The sequence below is a fragment of the Acipenser ruthenus genome, chromosome 35 (assembly GCF_902713425.1).
Source record: "Acipenser ruthenus chromosome 35, fAciRut3.2 maternal haplotype, whole genome shotgun sequence".
In the NCBI taxonomy this organism is placed as follows: domain Eukaryota; kingdom Metazoa; phylum Chordata; class Actinopteri; order Acipenseriformes; family Acipenseridae; genus Acipenser; species Acipenser ruthenus.
The window spans coordinates 9,268,358-9,284,532 of NC_081223.1; the positions used below are offsets into that span (position 1 = coordinate 9,268,358).

The 16,175-nt window shown below is 46.6% G+C and overlaps 1 protein-coding gene across 4 annotated transcripts in view; it reads right to left on the bottom strand.

The window, feature by feature from the left end:
- The window catches only part of LOC117395616 (transcriptional repressor p66-beta), a 45,810-nt gene that overhangs the window by 10,178 nt on the left and 19,457 nt on the right, over positions 1-16,175 (bottom strand). For 2 of the 4 annotated variants that reach the window (XM_059007818.1, XM_059007819.1), the window contains exons 2-10: positions 10,512-10,862; positions 9,456-9,585; positions 9,219-9,350; positions 7,949-8,077; positions 6,185-6,352; positions 4,232-4,541; positions 2,981-3,183; positions 2,149-2,349; positions 1,212-1,392 (exon numbers count right to left, since the gene is read on the bottom strand). In XM_059007818.1, the coding sequence (XP_058863801.1) occupies positions 1,212-1,392; positions 2,149-2,349; positions 2,981-3,183; positions 4,232-4,541; positions 6,185-6,352; positions 7,949-8,077; positions 9,219-9,350; positions 9,456-9,585; positions 10,512-10,861 (1,804 nt within the window). In that variant the 5' untranslated portion in view covers position 10,862. Of the gene's footprint in view, positions 1-1,211; positions 1,393-2,148; positions 2,350-2,980; positions 3,184-4,231; positions 4,542-6,184; positions 6,353-7,948; positions 8,078-9,218; positions 9,351-9,455; positions 9,586-10,511; positions 10,863-14,613; positions 14,697-15,299; positions 15,341-16,175 lie in introns of those variants that run through there. The other 2 variants (XM_059007821.1, XM_059007820.1) reach the window with 2 other exon arrangements.

Sequence of the window (16,175 nt, forward strand, 5' to 3'; positions counted from 1 at the left end):
TTAACATTCAGCATCTTCTCTGACTTGTGTTACACTGTTACATGTAAGTAAACACCAGAATAAAGCACAGTTATTTGTATAATATTCCACTCAATTCATTGAACCAGAGGTGGGATATGAACCACAAGGCCATGTAGCCATCTGACACACCGCACAAGCCAAGACTAACCAACACATTCAATCTGAACTGCAGGTCAGGAAGCATTAACAATACAGTAGATGTGATATCCCTGCTTTCGTTACTGCAATGTCTTGGATTTGGATTTCTTTGATCACAGTGCCACCCGGTTCTTAAATGGTGTAACTGCAGTTTCTTTCACTGGGAGTTTTAACAGCCACTAAAAACGGCAAGTTCTGCATATATTACAGGAGGCGACTCTACAGAGCTCTGTATTATATGAATATTATATGAATGAGAGCCCTTATAGAAGTAACCTCACATAGGATTACACTGCTGCTGGGATTGAGAGTGCCAGCAATAACCCTTTACACAGCGCTGGGTCAGCTGGAAACAAGGCCACAAAGACCGAAAGAGAAATGCTCAAGCATCTAATAAACCTTGTGTAACACGTCTACTGGAAAGAGAGCGTTGGTTAAGGGCAGGGTGTCAAACTCGGGTTCAAGGAACACATTTTAAATTTGGAATCCAATTTGCGTTCTTTTAATTTTTATTGGCTAGAAAATGAAGCTCCGCACCAAGGTTGATGGGACCAGAGGCTCTCAGAATGGTTAAAACAAAATACTGTCCATCAATGACAGACGAATCGACGAGGGGAGTGAGAAGAGGCAAATACTGTCCATTAATGACAGATGAATCGACGAGGGGAGTGAGAAGAGGCCCTGAGGGGGGTTTGGGAGGGAAGTTCTGTTATACTGGCTCAATCTAAGAGCTGTTTTCACAGACGGGGAGGAGTGTAAATACTGTGCCTGGCAGCTATCACTGAAGAAACAAAGGCGTGACGTCAAGGACGAGACAGCCAATCACAAACAGAGGTGGCCGCTGAAATGAAGGGGCTTTATTGAAATGGAGCTTGAATCCCAGTTCAACATGGGCCCTGGCAGTGTGTTTGACACCGCTGAGAGAGAGAGAGAGAGAGAGAGAGAGAGAGAGAGAGAGAGAGAGAGAGAGAGAGAGAGAGAGAGAGAGAGAGGAGGAGGAGGAGGAGGAGGAGGAGGAGGAGGAGGAGGATGAGGGGGATAAAAGGCTGTACCTGGAATGTTATACAGCTGCCGTCTTCCCTCGGGCTGCCCTCTGCTTGCTGGCGCTCGCTTACCTGGCATGCCGAGCAGCCCGCTCGCCACGGAGAGCTGCGACGCCTGGGCGAAGTTAGAGAGCACACCACGGGCCGACCCGGACAGCCCCCGCTGCATAGGGGCCTGGGGCTGCGGAGCCTGCAGGGGGAGAGAACAAACACAGCACGGGTCTGAGACAGCAAAGCCCAGCGAACCTCAAAACACACAGAGTGTACAGCTGCGGACAAGAGGTTAGCATCACCTACAATTTTAGGATTGAGCCATGATTAAAATTTTAAAAAAAAAGCTATAAGCATAATTGATCTTTTATTTAAAATCATATAATCAAAGACTACAAGATGATATTGCAAGTCTACCGGAAGCCATAATAAATACAGTATTTCATGTTAGATTTCTCATTTTCTTCAGTATATGTAAAACTGCAAAGCGTTATGTAACAACTGACTCTGAGGACTAAAAACATTGCAAGTAGAAGTTTGGTTGCTGTAGTTCTGTCTAAGTTTTAGTTAATTCAAGCTGTACAATGCTTGTGCTGATGGCACTATAAAAACTTTAATGCAGAAACTTCTACAAACAGCATGGCTTAGCTGATGGGACAGTGTTGGGCTGATGCACAGACAGGGATAGAAATAAGACTTTGATGATTGCAAAGCAGTTTCACCCATTCCAGGTTTTAAAATTAGCCTGATTAACCACAGTGTACAGGTAACAAGCTCAGGTGTGTCTTATTAAACTCATAGTAAAACCAGGAGTGGATCAAACTGCTATGCAGTCTTAGTTCTGTCCCTGTAAGAATCTCACTAGCAATGGCTCTGATCAGCTTTAGCTTCAGATGTAATCATTTTCCAGTGCAATCAGTAATAAACATTAGACAATATGATGGTAGTTGCTCACGGTTCTCTCCCCAGTGCAGTGCCCTGTGTGCAGGGTATAGTTTCCCATTGTACGCTCCAGCGCTCGGCCACGCTCCTCCAGCTGCCTCACCTGTCGCAGTGCGTGGTGCCGGAGGAGGTTATCGCTTTTGCTGCCACTGGGCACAGTGGGGGCCGAGCTGGGGGAGAGAGCAGCCTGCTGCTGAAGTCTCTGTTCAATCTCCTGAGAAACACAAGAACACACACACACACACACACAGTCTGTCGTTAGCAACACAGTTACACAGTACGCTCTGAACAAAACCAGAGAGACGTGTATTTTTCATTTGTTTTTTTAGGAGTTTGAGAACACCGAAACTCCCATTGTAACATTCAAAATATTTGTATTCCTGCTTGAGAACTGGCTTTAGTTTACATCTTCTCTATTCTGAATTTCCATCAGCTGCACAGGCCTCAAATGTGCAGTTTTGAAAGAAACACATGTTACAGCAAACCTGTATTTTCATTTTAAAATAGGATATCCCTTAGTACTTTAGGTTAATGTAAGTTTAGCATTTTTCTGCTTTATTCACAGGAAGTGTGTTCTACTTAATTCTTCTGTGATTGCACCCCAGCAGTGTGTTCTGGGTCACTGGAGGAAGCAGCTGATTGGTTATGACAGGAAAGAAGCCAGTGAAGGGGTGGGGACAACTTCACCCTCTGGGTGACCCAGAAAGTTCAAAGACTAAAAGCACAGATATCTGCAACCAGGTGTTGTACCAGATATCACGTTTAAAAATAAAGACAAGTTCAGAGTAACATGAGCGATACAGTGTCGCGTGGCAGGAGCTGGCTGGAGGCTCTGTGTCGCTCACCTGCTCCTGCTGCAGTGCCTTCACGAAGGCGTTCTTCAGCCGGTTGGTGTGCTCCGCCTTCAAGGCCTTCTTCTGGTTGGAGGTCATGCACTGCTCACACAGGATGCGGCCGCTCTTCTCCTGCTTCCAGTGGGGTGTGAAGTCCGTCTTGCACTGCGCGCACACGAAGGGCTGCATGCGGGACAGGGGCCCACGCAGCTTACCTGCACAGAGAGAGAGAGAGACGAGAGAGAGAGAAACAGGAGAGGGGTCAGCAGCAACACTGACCTGGAACATAGGAACCCCATGTAAGAAATACAGAACACAACATTGCATTAAGTTAGAAATAAAAGCAAATACTTTTTTATTCACCAAATAATTGACAAAGCTGTGGCATTGAGCATATATTGTATAAAAAACATATACTGTACAGGAGATAGAGAAACAGAGAGAGAGAGAGAGAGAGAGAGAGAGAGAGAGAAAGAAAGAGAGAGAGAGAGAGAGAGACATACATACACTTGTTCATTCACATTGCAGAGAACACACCCATAAACTCCACAGACCCTGATTAGCAGCATTAGGTAGTCCCAGATTCGTGCTGTATTCAGTGCTCTAGTCCTGTTAATCTGGGGGTGTTTAAATGACCTGTTTAACAGGAGAAGGACACTGTACTGACTAGTGACAGAGCTATCTGTGTGTGGCTGTGTCTGTACTACCTCCACCAGCCCCACCATGTAGATGAACTCGCTGTGTGTGTGTGTGTGTGTGTGTGTGTGTGTGTGTGTGTGCGTGCAGGTCTCTCTCACCCTGGCTGTCGATGACACTCTGCACCACCTCCTCCAGCCCCACCATGTAGATGAACTCGCTGTGTGTGTGTGTGTGTGTGTGTGTGTGTGTGTGTGCGTGCGTGCAGGTCTCTCTCACCCTGGCTGTCGATGACACTCTGCACCACCTCCTCCAGCCCCACCATGTAGATGAACTCGCTGTGTGTGTGTGTGTGTGCGTGTGTGTGTGTGCGCAGGTCTCTCTCACCCTGGCTGTCGATGACACTCTGCACCACCTCCTCCAGCCCCACCATGTAGATGAACTCGCTGTGTGTGTGTGTGTGTGTGTGTGTGTGCGTGTGTGCAGGTCTCTCTCACCCTGGCTGTCGATGACACTCTGCACCACCTCCTCCAGCCCCACCATGTAGATGAACTCGCTGTGTGTGTGTGTGTGTGTGTGTGTGCGTGTGTGTGTGTGTGTGTGTGTTTGCGTGCAGGTCTCTCTCACCCTGGCTGTCGATGACACTCTGCACCACCTCCTCCAGCCCCACCATGTAGATGAACTCGCTGTTGGCCGCGGAGGGCAGGAAGTGCAGCAGGGGGGTGGGGGGCTTGGGCGGGGGGATCTCCAAGAGGGTCTTTTCCAGCTGCTTGCGGAGGGCCAGCTTGGCAGCAGCTTGGCTGCTGACGGGGTCGGGCAGGGGGGCGCTGGGGCTGGGCAGGGGGGAGGAGCTCCCCGCGCCCGGCTGGATGTGAGCCAGGTTCATGTAGATGGCAGAGGAGCCCGAGCGCTGTGACGCTGCCCCCTGCTGGCTCGACTGCGGACAGATAACAAGGAGGAAGGATTGGAACCAGATTCCTGTTTCAAATCACACACTCACACCTTCCTTCCCACTGCTCTGTGCCACCTGGCCCCATTCATAAAGCTTTAATTCACTAGAAATCCACACAGAGCACAGAATCACGGAATACAGAATCGTGTATTGTGCAGCTGAGACTGTGTTAAGATGTGAATCAGGTTCTAATTGAGCTCTATGGTCCATGTACATTCGGTCCAAACCACTTTTCTTTTTTTGAAACGGAAATTGGAAGGCAATCGTTTTTCGTTTTACCTTTTTGAGCAGAGAAACAAGATCAAGAATCAAGTCGTTTTCTGATTTTGTAGAATTGATACAAAAACAGATTGACTTGTTTCCCCATTTCTCATATTGCTCATAGCACTCACATCTTAGAAATCCAGTCATCTACATTACAGAAACAAATAACTGACCATTTAAAAAAAATCTATTTGGTGCTCTCTGCTCAGATTCAGGATGACTCTGAAGTGATTTGTTAAAACACTGTTCAACGCCAGCTTATTCTGCACTGGGGAAAAGGGAACAGGGAACTCCTGCCTACAGCACTGCTGTCTGAAGCCTCAAATTCACTGCCGTATCTGATTGAAAAAGCAGCTACAGTTTGGAGTAAGCATGTTTTACATGGGATTGATAAATCATTAATCTACATTATTTCCCTTTAGGCAATTTTACAAGTATTACAATGCTGTCTACAGTATGTCATTAAATGTGTCATTCCTATATGAAGAACATATTGCCCCAAGGTAATTTCAATTTTTTATATATACCTTAGAAAAAACAAAGACTGTTTTGTGGCAATGCTTTACACACCTGCATCTAACATGAAAATGCCCTCACACACACATATACCTGTATATATTAGGTATTTATGGCTGGCCTTTCTATGTAAAGAATGCCTTGCCCCAAGGCAATGCCACATGTTTTGTATAGAATACTCATACCTCGAAGTAAAAACAGTTTATGGTTTGGGGCAATGCGATTGATAAAACAGCCTTTATTAAAACACTGTATATTGCCTAAAGTGAAATAACACAGATTAATGACTTATCAATAAAACATGCTCACTCCAAACTGTAGCTGCTTTTTCAATCAGATACGATTCTGGTGGGTATCTGCTGCTACTACGCCTGCAGAAGGGTAAATAGGATTCATAGGATTGCACTTGGGACATTGTTTCAAGCACCTGAAATCTGACAACAAATCATTTATCTGATACGGCTCTTCCTATGCGTGCTGCAGTCATGATCAGCACTGTGCATGCATTGAGGGGCCGGGGTTAAACCTTTCAAAGGGCTGGATCATTAAATAGTTAAATGGATACAAGGCTTATAATGATCTGGAAATATGAGCTGTGGAACTAGATGTCAAGTCCATTAACATGGATTCAAACCTAAATAAACAAGATCCTACAGAAATACCTCACTGATTGTTTATTACACTCACAGCCCCTTGGGAAAGGTACGAACCACACTGAAGCACTGGGCTCCTGGCTCTCTCTCTCTCTCTCTCTCTCTCTCTCTCGAGAGAGAGAGAGAGAGAGAGAGAGAGAGAGAGAGAGAGAGCACACAGATTTGTGTAATGTATAAAGCGCTCTGCAGCACTACCTGCTGGTAGTTGACGGCAGTGTTCATGCTGCTCGAGGAGCGGGCGATGCCAGGTTTGGGCGGTAACCTCTGACCCTGTAACTGGGCGGGGTTGGGGGCAATCACACGCTGTGACATCATCATCGGGGCGAGCGACAAGCTGGCTGCAGATCTGATCACTGAATGACTCTGGAGAGAGACAGCGAGAGAGAGAGAGAGAGATAGAGAGAGAGAGAGAGGTTATTAAACTGAACTGTGCCAACAGTACGAGTGAACACATTAGCGTAGGGTGTCTCACTGTTAGAGAGCTCATCTCATGAGGTTTGGGCGACCATGAAACTGCATGAAAAGATTTCTATTAGAATGACAGACACACAAAATCACAAAGACTGTACTCAAACTACTATTAAACAAAGAAAGTAGTGTTGTTTTTAACACTACTAATTCAATCTATGCTGTATCTTATACGCACAATATTAGAGGAGTACCTTTTCAATACAATCACCTGTCCTTTTCAGTACAGTGCAGAAGCGTGAAAGTGGAGAAGCGTGTATTGTGCGTGGAAATAGTTTATTGTATTCTAGTTTATGTTTAAGTAGTGCATTATACACTTTTTATAAAAAAAGACCCTTTGATGTTATTTTTACAAACAAATAAAATGTTTATACAATTTCATATGTTTTGTACTGCTCCTTTTGAAAAAAATATTTTATGTTTTGTTTTCTATTTAAATGTGGTGTTTCTGCTATGCAAATGTTTGATTTGATGTTCATAAATAAAAGTTTTGTACGATCGTTTGTCTTTCTATCATATTACAGCTGTTTAAAAAGCTACCGGTTAAAATGAGTGGTTTGGCGCTTTCAGGTAGTTCGAAATTCCAGCGCTTCTAGTGTTAAAACCAGATGATCATTTAATGACGATTTTATTAAAACACTCAAATTAAATGAGTTAGGGAGAGCATGTATTCATGCCAACTATAAAACACACTTACTCTTCATTCAAGAACCATTCGCTGATCTACAATGAGCTACACTGTGGTCTTGTATGACAATACAAACAATACATACCTCTGTTACAATACGTTACATCATGGAAAGAAAGCCACACAACTTAACTGTTACACCTCTAACAGTAGGATGGTTAAAAACTTGAATTCTGGAAAGTGTACAATTCCAATTAAAAGCTGCAATGTTGCATTATGTCAGTAGATGGCAGCAACTGTGAATGGCAGCCTCTAAGCACAAGCCCATTGGTTAGGCCTGGGCCTACAATTTCCCTCCTTAAAGCTACCTCTCTCTGACAGACTCCCTCTGCTCTGTGCTGGTGGAGCAGTGACAGTGAAAGGGAGGCTCCTATACAGACAGCCTCCCTCTGCTCTGTGCTGGTGGAGCAGTGACAGTGAAAGGGAGGCTCCTATACAGACAGCCTCCCTCTGCTCTGTGCTGATGGAGCAGTGACAGTGAAAGGGAGGCTCCTATACAGGCAGGCTCCCTCTGCTCTGTGCTGGTGGAGCAGTGACAGTGAAAGGGAGGCTCCTATACAGACAGGCTCCCTCTGCTCTGTGCTGGTGGAGCAGTGACAGTGAAAGGGAGGCTCCTATACAGACAGGCTCCCTCTGCTCTGTGCTGGTGGAGCAGTGAAAGGGAGGCTCTCATACAGACAGGCTCCCTCTGCTCTGTGCTGGTGGAGCAGTGAAAGGGAGGCTCCTATACAGGCAGGATCCCTCTGCTCTGTGCTAGTGGAGCGGTGACAGGGAAAGAGAGGCTCCTATAAAGACAGGCTCACCTGCACAGCCCTCAGGTTCTGTGGCTCAGAGTGGATTCCGGGCCGGACCGGCATCTTTGATAGGCCCTGCTGGGAGGCATGGATCTGAGGGGGCTGGACCGCAGAGGGGGCATTCTGAACCACTGGCACCTGAGAGAGAGAGAGAGAGGGCAGAAAGAGAGAGAGATTGACTATTGAAAGTACTGCACTGCACTCTTGCTGCTCTTTAAAGTAACTGTACTTCCATGAACTGTCTCTGCCATGCGCATCTATTCATTTTAAAACATGAGATCTGGTACTACACTAGTTCAAAAGAAACCTGTTTGCAAGCTATGCTTTTGACTGTCTTGCACTTCCTTGGTCTGGGGAAGGGGAAATTGTCCCCACCCCTTTGCTGGCTTCATTCCTGTCAATAACCAATCAGCTGCTTCCCCTAATGACTGACATGTTTTCAGTCAGTAACATGCTTTGACCCAGAAGACTGCTGGGTGGACCAAGGAAGTTAAACGGCATTGCCAGACACAATAACTAATATAAATAATAAAGTTTTTTTTCTTTTTAAGTATCAGTGTGTAATCTGATACAGCAGCTCCTCCCCCCAATTCACAGTTAAGTACATTGACAGTAATCAAGGTATTATACAAATAACAGACAGTCTTCAATCTGCAGGCACTGACTGAAGCCATGGCTCCAGCCTGGTTGAAATAATGGGCCTTTTATAAGCCAGCTCTGCTTTCTCCTGCCAGCTCTCATACCATCACTGTGTAAATGTAGTTACAGTACTCTGGGTTTCCCTCACTTCTTTAGCTCAAGGAAGCATGCAGCTGCAATGTGTGATGAAGTCTCTTTCTGAACGTACTGTTTGGAACACTTCGTTTTTTTATTGCACTATATTTTAGACAGCTTTTTTTTAAATTTAGTAATGTTCTTATATATTAGTGGATTGCAACTGCAACTGTGCTTCGGTCCGCCTGGAACGGCTTCACAATTCACAGTGTGGGTGTGTGTTTGCAGTGCTCTGGCAGTCCAGTGTGGGTGTGTGTTTGCAGTGCTCTGGCAGTGCAATGTGTGTTTGCAGTGCTCTGGCAGTGCAGTGTGGGTGTGTGTTTGCAGTGTTCTGGCAGTGCAGTGTTAGTGTGTTTGCAGTGCTCTGGCAGTGCAGTGTGGGTGTGTGTTTGCAGTGCTCTGGCAGTGCAGTGTGGGTTTGCAGTGCTCTGGCAGTGCAATGTGTGTTTGCAGTGCTCTGGCAGTGCAGTGTGGGTGTGTGTGCAGTGCTGCTCCACTGGCTCACCTTCTGCACCACATTCTCTTTCTGGATCTGACTCTGCCGCAGCTTCTTGAGCAGCACCAACCGAGCCTCCTCCAGCCGCAGCTCGTCCTGGAGCTGCTTGATCATCTGCTGCCTCTCCTCCACACTCCTCCCCTGCAGAGACATGGCGGGGCGGCATTGAGAATGAGACACACACAGTACAGCACTGAGGCTGACACAGACAGTACAGCACCACACACACAGAGGTACGGGTCTTACCTTGAACATCTCCAGGCTGGCTGCTTTAACCCGCTCCTCCACGCAGCAGTTGGATCGCGGGCTGGACGCCTCGTTGTCCGACAGCACGATGATATCGGGGGAGGGGGTTCGGCGCTCGCGGTCCACATCGCTGGAACAGAGAGCACAGGACAGCCAGGGTCAGAGAGCACCGACCAGCACAGGACAGCCAGGGTCAGAGAGCACTGACCAGCCAAAAAAGTAATATGGTTCACTTGACGTTATCCCCTTATTCTAATTTCTTTATTTTAAATCAAAGATCAAAAGCAGTAGGAAATGCTTTTCTACATTGTATTACAGTCTTTATTATCATTATTTTCTCGTGATAGATATGCTTGTTTTTAATCCATAAACGCAACACAGCGCCTCTGTATTTTCATATGTCTGAGTTAACCTTGTGTTAAACTGTGTAGCATATATGCAACGGTCCCATGGTGTAGCAGTAAAAGCCAATGCCTTCAGCACAGGGAGCTACGTTCCTCAGACTCTAATCTAGGCTGCTGGTTGCCGGTGGAGAGGTTTCATTTTCCTGTCAGGGATCTCGTCGCCTCCCGGTGTACGGCTGCCCCGTGTGTCAAGCGCTGAATTGCTCTCTGTGCGGTCTTGGAGATAGCAGCTGTGTTACTGCGAACAGTGAAGCTGTTAGTCAAAAAACTTATTTTCTGACATTCTGGGCACAAAAGTCACCCTCAAGCCAGCAGCCACACAGGACAGTTCATACAATTAAATGAACAGAGGCAGCTTTTGCCAATAAAAATTTTCTGAACAAATAAATAGTTTTTATGAACTGTGTTGTTTCTTTCTGTGGCTAATAAATTAGTTGTATACATGAATCCTAAGCAAGATTACAGAGCATCCTACACTTTGGCCTTGACTTAAGTTTAGTGGCCTTGGTGCCCTCTACAAACGTATTGAACTGAAATCCATTTTGGCCTTGCTCTTTTTGTTACCAATCTAGAGCCCTGATATACTGCAGCAGTGCTAACCAGTGCATAGTTTACCAGATCACACCTGAATGCAAGCAGCTTGGTGACTCACCCCCTGCGTGCGCTCATATCCACCGGCTCCTCCCCCATGTTCTCTTTGCCAGTCTTGCCCCCCACGCGGGGGTCCGGGTGGGCTCGCAGGCTGCCGTTGTGTTTCTCCTCGTACCCGCCCCCTGCCCCCACTGTCTTGCCCCCCTGCCCCAGCTCCGGCCCGGCTCCCGGCCCTTCCAGGTCCTTGCGCTTCAGCAGGGCCAGCATCTTGAGGCGCTCCATGGCCTCGTGACCCTCCATCTTCAGCCTCTTGGCCAGGGCCTCCTCCCTGTCCTCATGCTGCTGCTGCTGCTGCTCCAAGCCTCTCTTCAGCAGGTTCATCCGCAGAGCGTCTTCACTCCTCCGCTCCATCCTAGAGACACACACAGGGTTTAGATGCTTTGTTTCTGATCAGAATTTACAGTGCACAATTCATTTTGATCTAGTGGCAACATCTGTCATCAAACTTCAGTTTATTTTAGTAAGTTTAGCATTACAGAGTGTTAGTTGTAGATGACTCATCTATACTTCCTCAACGTACCGCAGGGATGGAAACTATTAAATAGTAGTTTCTTCCATTCCAGATTTTACTACCAGCTTGATTAGCCACAGTTTGTAGGTAACAAGCTCAGGTATGTTGGATTAAACTCCTAGTAAAACCAGGAATGGATCAATCTGCTATGAAATGGAAGCCTTATTCCCACCCCTGCACACTTCAGTCAGAGGGTCATTACTGAACTACAAAAGCTTGCTGGGAGTGAAGTGGTTAAAAGATATTTATAACACAGGGGCAAATCCCTTTGTTGAAAAAATTGCAATTAGGAGCACTATAACACTTAAAGATCTTTAAAAACACACATAATCCACATCGGGGACCGCCCTGCTTACAAAATAAATACACAGACAGTAGTGAACAGAGGCTGAGATGCGGTCGCCCTGAAAGCAGCATGTGTGTGAAATTGAAGTCGCAGATATGAAGAGGAGAATGGGCTCCGGGTCATGCCAGCTCAAGTGAACCACATTCTGAGGTGGATGAAGACGATACATCTCACCCACAGCTGTTAACCACTGACAGTGCAGAACATAGAACTACTGAAAGAAACTTCAATCCAGGACGCCTGTTTCAAGTCTTCGTTTGCTATAGGCAGGTGCAAGAGAGACACTGGTCTGCGTGTTTATACAGTGCAATGTATTTAACATTCAGTATGTCTTCCATCTATTCCATATCCGCATCAGTGCTGTACACGTGCAGTCTCAAACACATTAATAACACACTGAATTATTTTACACCCAGCTTCTTAATACAGGTTACCCCAGTGCTCCCATGCATTTAAAATCTGCTACAGTGCTTACGTTTCAAATTCAAAATCACACCTGAACAGCTCCTGCTCTGCTCACAAACGGCCCATGATATCAGCGCAGGAGTGTAAGGAGACAGGAAGTGTGGTAATGAAATGCGGGAGGGGGGGTTTGGAGGGCAAAGCTTAGTTGTCAGCCAATCACAGGCCTTGATTTGGTAAAGCAAGAAAATGCATCTCCAATATGCCAGCCACACACTGCCAGTTACTAGAATAGGTATCGGACTTTCATTATAAACCCATGGCAATTAAACAGCATCATTAATAAAATTTAACTTTAAATCATCATGCATAGCTGTATTTCTTTTATTAAACCTGCACTGTACTTGTTTATCACCCCCTGCAATTCATATGAAATGCTCCAGCTTACTATGAAAGCATTTGAAGAATTATTATTATTATTATTATTTTTATTAATAATAGTAGTATTAATTTATTATGACTGACGCTACCCAGCTTTGCGTGTTGCACTTTTAGTTAAAATATTGAATGGACCAGTGACAATAGCAAGCCAGTGACCTGAAGGGCCAGTAGATATAAACGCTCCTGTAAAACCCTGCAGCGGCTCTGTTTCCATTGTTCTGGATGCGTGACGATTCCTCCGTGATCTCGAGCCTCGAATTCCTTCAGGGGAGCTGGATCGTATCTGCATCACTTTGAAACTGTTCCTAATGAAATCAGTCATCTGTCAACACAGCAGGGCCGACATCAAGCTCATTACAGGGACCTGCAGAGCTGCTGCCATGAGATACAGGCCTGGAAGATCCACTACATGCATTAACACATTTTGCAACAGAAACCAGTATTGCCTTACTGTTCATGTTTAAGTGTGCAGAAATAAATCTGGATAGACTGTTTGGGTGACTGGATGTATAAATATACTTGCTTGTGTGCCGTCTGGGTATTGCATGTGCATGAATAAATCACATTTAGTGTGTGTCTGGCTGGCGTGTGTAAATAATGTATACTGTATGCATGCGCATGTCTGATTGCATTAGTATGCGTGAGCGTGCTTAGCATGTCTGTCTACATGCGTGTCTGTGCCTGGCTGATGGCATGTGTGTGTCGGACTATCTCTCGGGAGTCTCCCCCTCACTCACTGCCACACTAATGCACGTCTGACTGCTTCCACCCACTTCTCCTGTGTCTCGGAGGAGGTGTGGGGGAGAGTGTCAATGCACAAGCCTTCCAGCTCCCAGGCTCCTCAGCTCACAATGAACATGAGGTCAGTTTCAATCCTGGCTGTGCCAAGTTGATGAGCCTGGCTAGGGACACAAAGTCCCTCCAGTCCATGGCAGGCTTGAGGCATGGAGACTGAACTGCTCCCTCCCTCACCCCCTAAAAGAAAGGGTGATCCCTCCAGTCCAGGGCAGGCTTGAGGCATGGAGACTGAACTGCTCCCTCCCTCACCCCCTAAAAGAAAGGGTGATCCCTCCAGTCCAGGGCAGGCTTGAGACATGGAGACTGAACTGCTCCCTCACCTCCTAAGAGAAAGGGTGATCCCTCCAGTCCATGGCAGGCTTGAGGCATGGAGACTGAACTGCTCCCTCACCTCCTAAGAGAAAGGGTGATCCCTCCAGTCCAGGCTAGGCTTGAGGCATGGAGACTGAACTGCTCCCTCACCTCCTAAGAGAAAGGGTGATCCCTCCAGTCCAGGCTAGGCTTGAGGCATGGAGACTGAACTGCTCCCTCGCCCCCCTAGGAGAAAGGCATGGAGACTGAACAGTATTCCAGCTCCGATGACAGACCGCTGGGTGGGTCGAGTGTGTAGGTGGCTATTGAGACAGGATTATTTTATTGTTGGAACCGTAGTCATGGAAACAGTACAAACAGGAGGGTGAGCGAGGACAGTCTAGTTTAAAATGTCGGTTCTCCTGTCGCCACACAGACATACACCATGTGCTCACTCCTCAAATATTTCCTTCAGACCTCAACACCAGCTTTAATTTCACTCCCCTCCCCCCTCCACAGCTTGGGGGATATTTTTTCAATACCTTGTTTTAATTTGAGTAAACTTGCTGACAAAGCACCATTTAAAAAAAAAAAAAAAAGGAAAAATGTCAACCCCAGTTACTACTCACTCCGAGATACAGGGCTGCCTCTATTACACTGTCTGACTTACACATCAAATCAATGTCAAGTATTTCTTCAGTGCCGGGACAGAAATCAGACACCTATTCCACAGCAGTTCCCTCCTTTCCAGATCACACGGATTGGCCACAGTGTATAGGGAAACACGCTTGGCTGTGTCTTATTCAGGGGTCAGGTCAATTCCAATTCCTTTTATAAAATCCATTCTTAATTCCCATTCCCTTTTAATCAATTCCAACACGTCACTGAGCAAAATTGCAATCAGCAATCAAACTGCTATGCAACGGGAATCTTATTTCCATTCCTGTGTACATATATGTCTTCATATACCCCCAGCTTTCAATACTCCTCAATAACCTGCGCGTCACAATGTCAAAACCAAACTTCTTCACAATGCGACCGGTGATTCTTTAAATGCACGTGTCATATACACACAGACAGAGACAGACTCCATATCGAAGTACCCTCAAACTCCTGCAAAAACGTCTGTAGCCAGACTCGTCACCTCTGGTAAGCGGTTCTGCAAAAATGCCTGAGTGACGATCAAGCTGGACTAGATTAATAATCCATGAGCAGAAAGAACCCCCCCTCCCTCCTCACTTACAGTGCACGTTCCCAGCTGAGAAACATGAGTGTAAAGATTTCATTTCCAGTGGTAAATATTCAAGTACTCACCCCTATACAGTGAACCCCAGTGACTGGAGCAGAACCCTCAACCCCATACAGCTCCTTATATAATGAACATTGCCAGTCCATACCACCCACTACAAAACACAGCCCTATGAATTGTGTGTCGGCTTCCTTACATAATACAGTTTCCCTTGCTACTACAGTGTACCAGCCCCCTCTCGCTCTCTCTCATTGTGCTCTCTCACACACACGCATGCACATTCTTACAGCACGCACGCACACACACACGGTTCCTGGCAGTGTGCCAGCCCAAACACAGCCAGACGCCTTCATTCACGAGGAGAGAGGGGAGGGGGGGTGCAGGCAGGCCAGCATTAAAAGACACAATCCAGCTATCCCAGGGTGTCGCCAACTCGGCTACTGCACTTAATCACTGGCGCGGCAGACAAAAGAATGTTTGAGCCTGGTGAAGGAAATACGCCATTGAAGAGCCTAGCTCTCTCTCTCTCTCCTGTCAGCGTCCACACTGTGCCGTTACAGCGGGACGATATATTACACTCAGGGCAGCCAAAACACACACACAGGTCCAGACAAAATAATACACTGTTGTTATGTCTGTCAGTCTGAGACCACAAAGAGCCTTACTGTTCCGCACAGCAAACAACAACAGATCAACACCCCCCCCACACACCGGCACAGATAGTATCTGGAACAAAATAAATACTACTTACTTTCAGGGGGGGGGGCTCTTTAAGAAAGAAAAAAGAAAAAATGAAAATGGCTTTTTTTTTTGTGATCTTTGTCTCTCTATCGCCCTTTTGTTTTGAAGAGGTGGAGAAGGAAAGGGGAAAGGGGGGTTAACAGACCTGACGAGAAAGCTAAGGAATGGACCAAGACAGAGAGAGAGAGAGAGAGAGAGAGAGACTACATGAAGGCCTATAGGCAACACTGAAATGGGCGGCACCTTATTATTTAGTGCCCACCCCCACCTTCCTCACCCATGGATTTAGACACTCACTCAGGCACCTCCCTGCCAATCACATGCGACACAGTTACTTTTAAAGGGCCAGAGTCTATCTCTTAGGGGGTGAGGGAGGGAGCAGTTCAGTCTCCATGCCTCAAGCCTGCCCTGGACTGGAGGAAGCACCCTTTCTCTTAGGGGGTGAGGGAGGGAGCAGTTCAGTCTCCGTGCCTCAAGCCTGCCCTGGACTGGAGGAAGCACCCTTTCTCTTAGGGGGTGAGGGAGGGAGCAGTTCAGTCTCCGTGCCTCAAGCCTGCCCTGGGCTGGAGTTCTCAGTTCAGCGCACAGTCTGCTTTGTTAGACCGATACCGCAAAACATCCTGTTATTACCGTGTGAACTTTCAATACCACGCAGTGCAGAGAGACGGGGAGTGCTGATAAGGGAAACGGACTGAATACATTTCCAACCTGTCCCGGAAACGAGTTCTGACACAGCTCTGTAGAAATGAAACAGGATGTGCAACTGACAGGTAGACAAACAAACGAGACAGACAGACACCTTCACTGAACTCTGGTTCCCAATGTTCAGGGATTTTCCTGCGGCTACACTGCAGAGAAGAGCAACCAGGCTGATTCCAGGACTGAC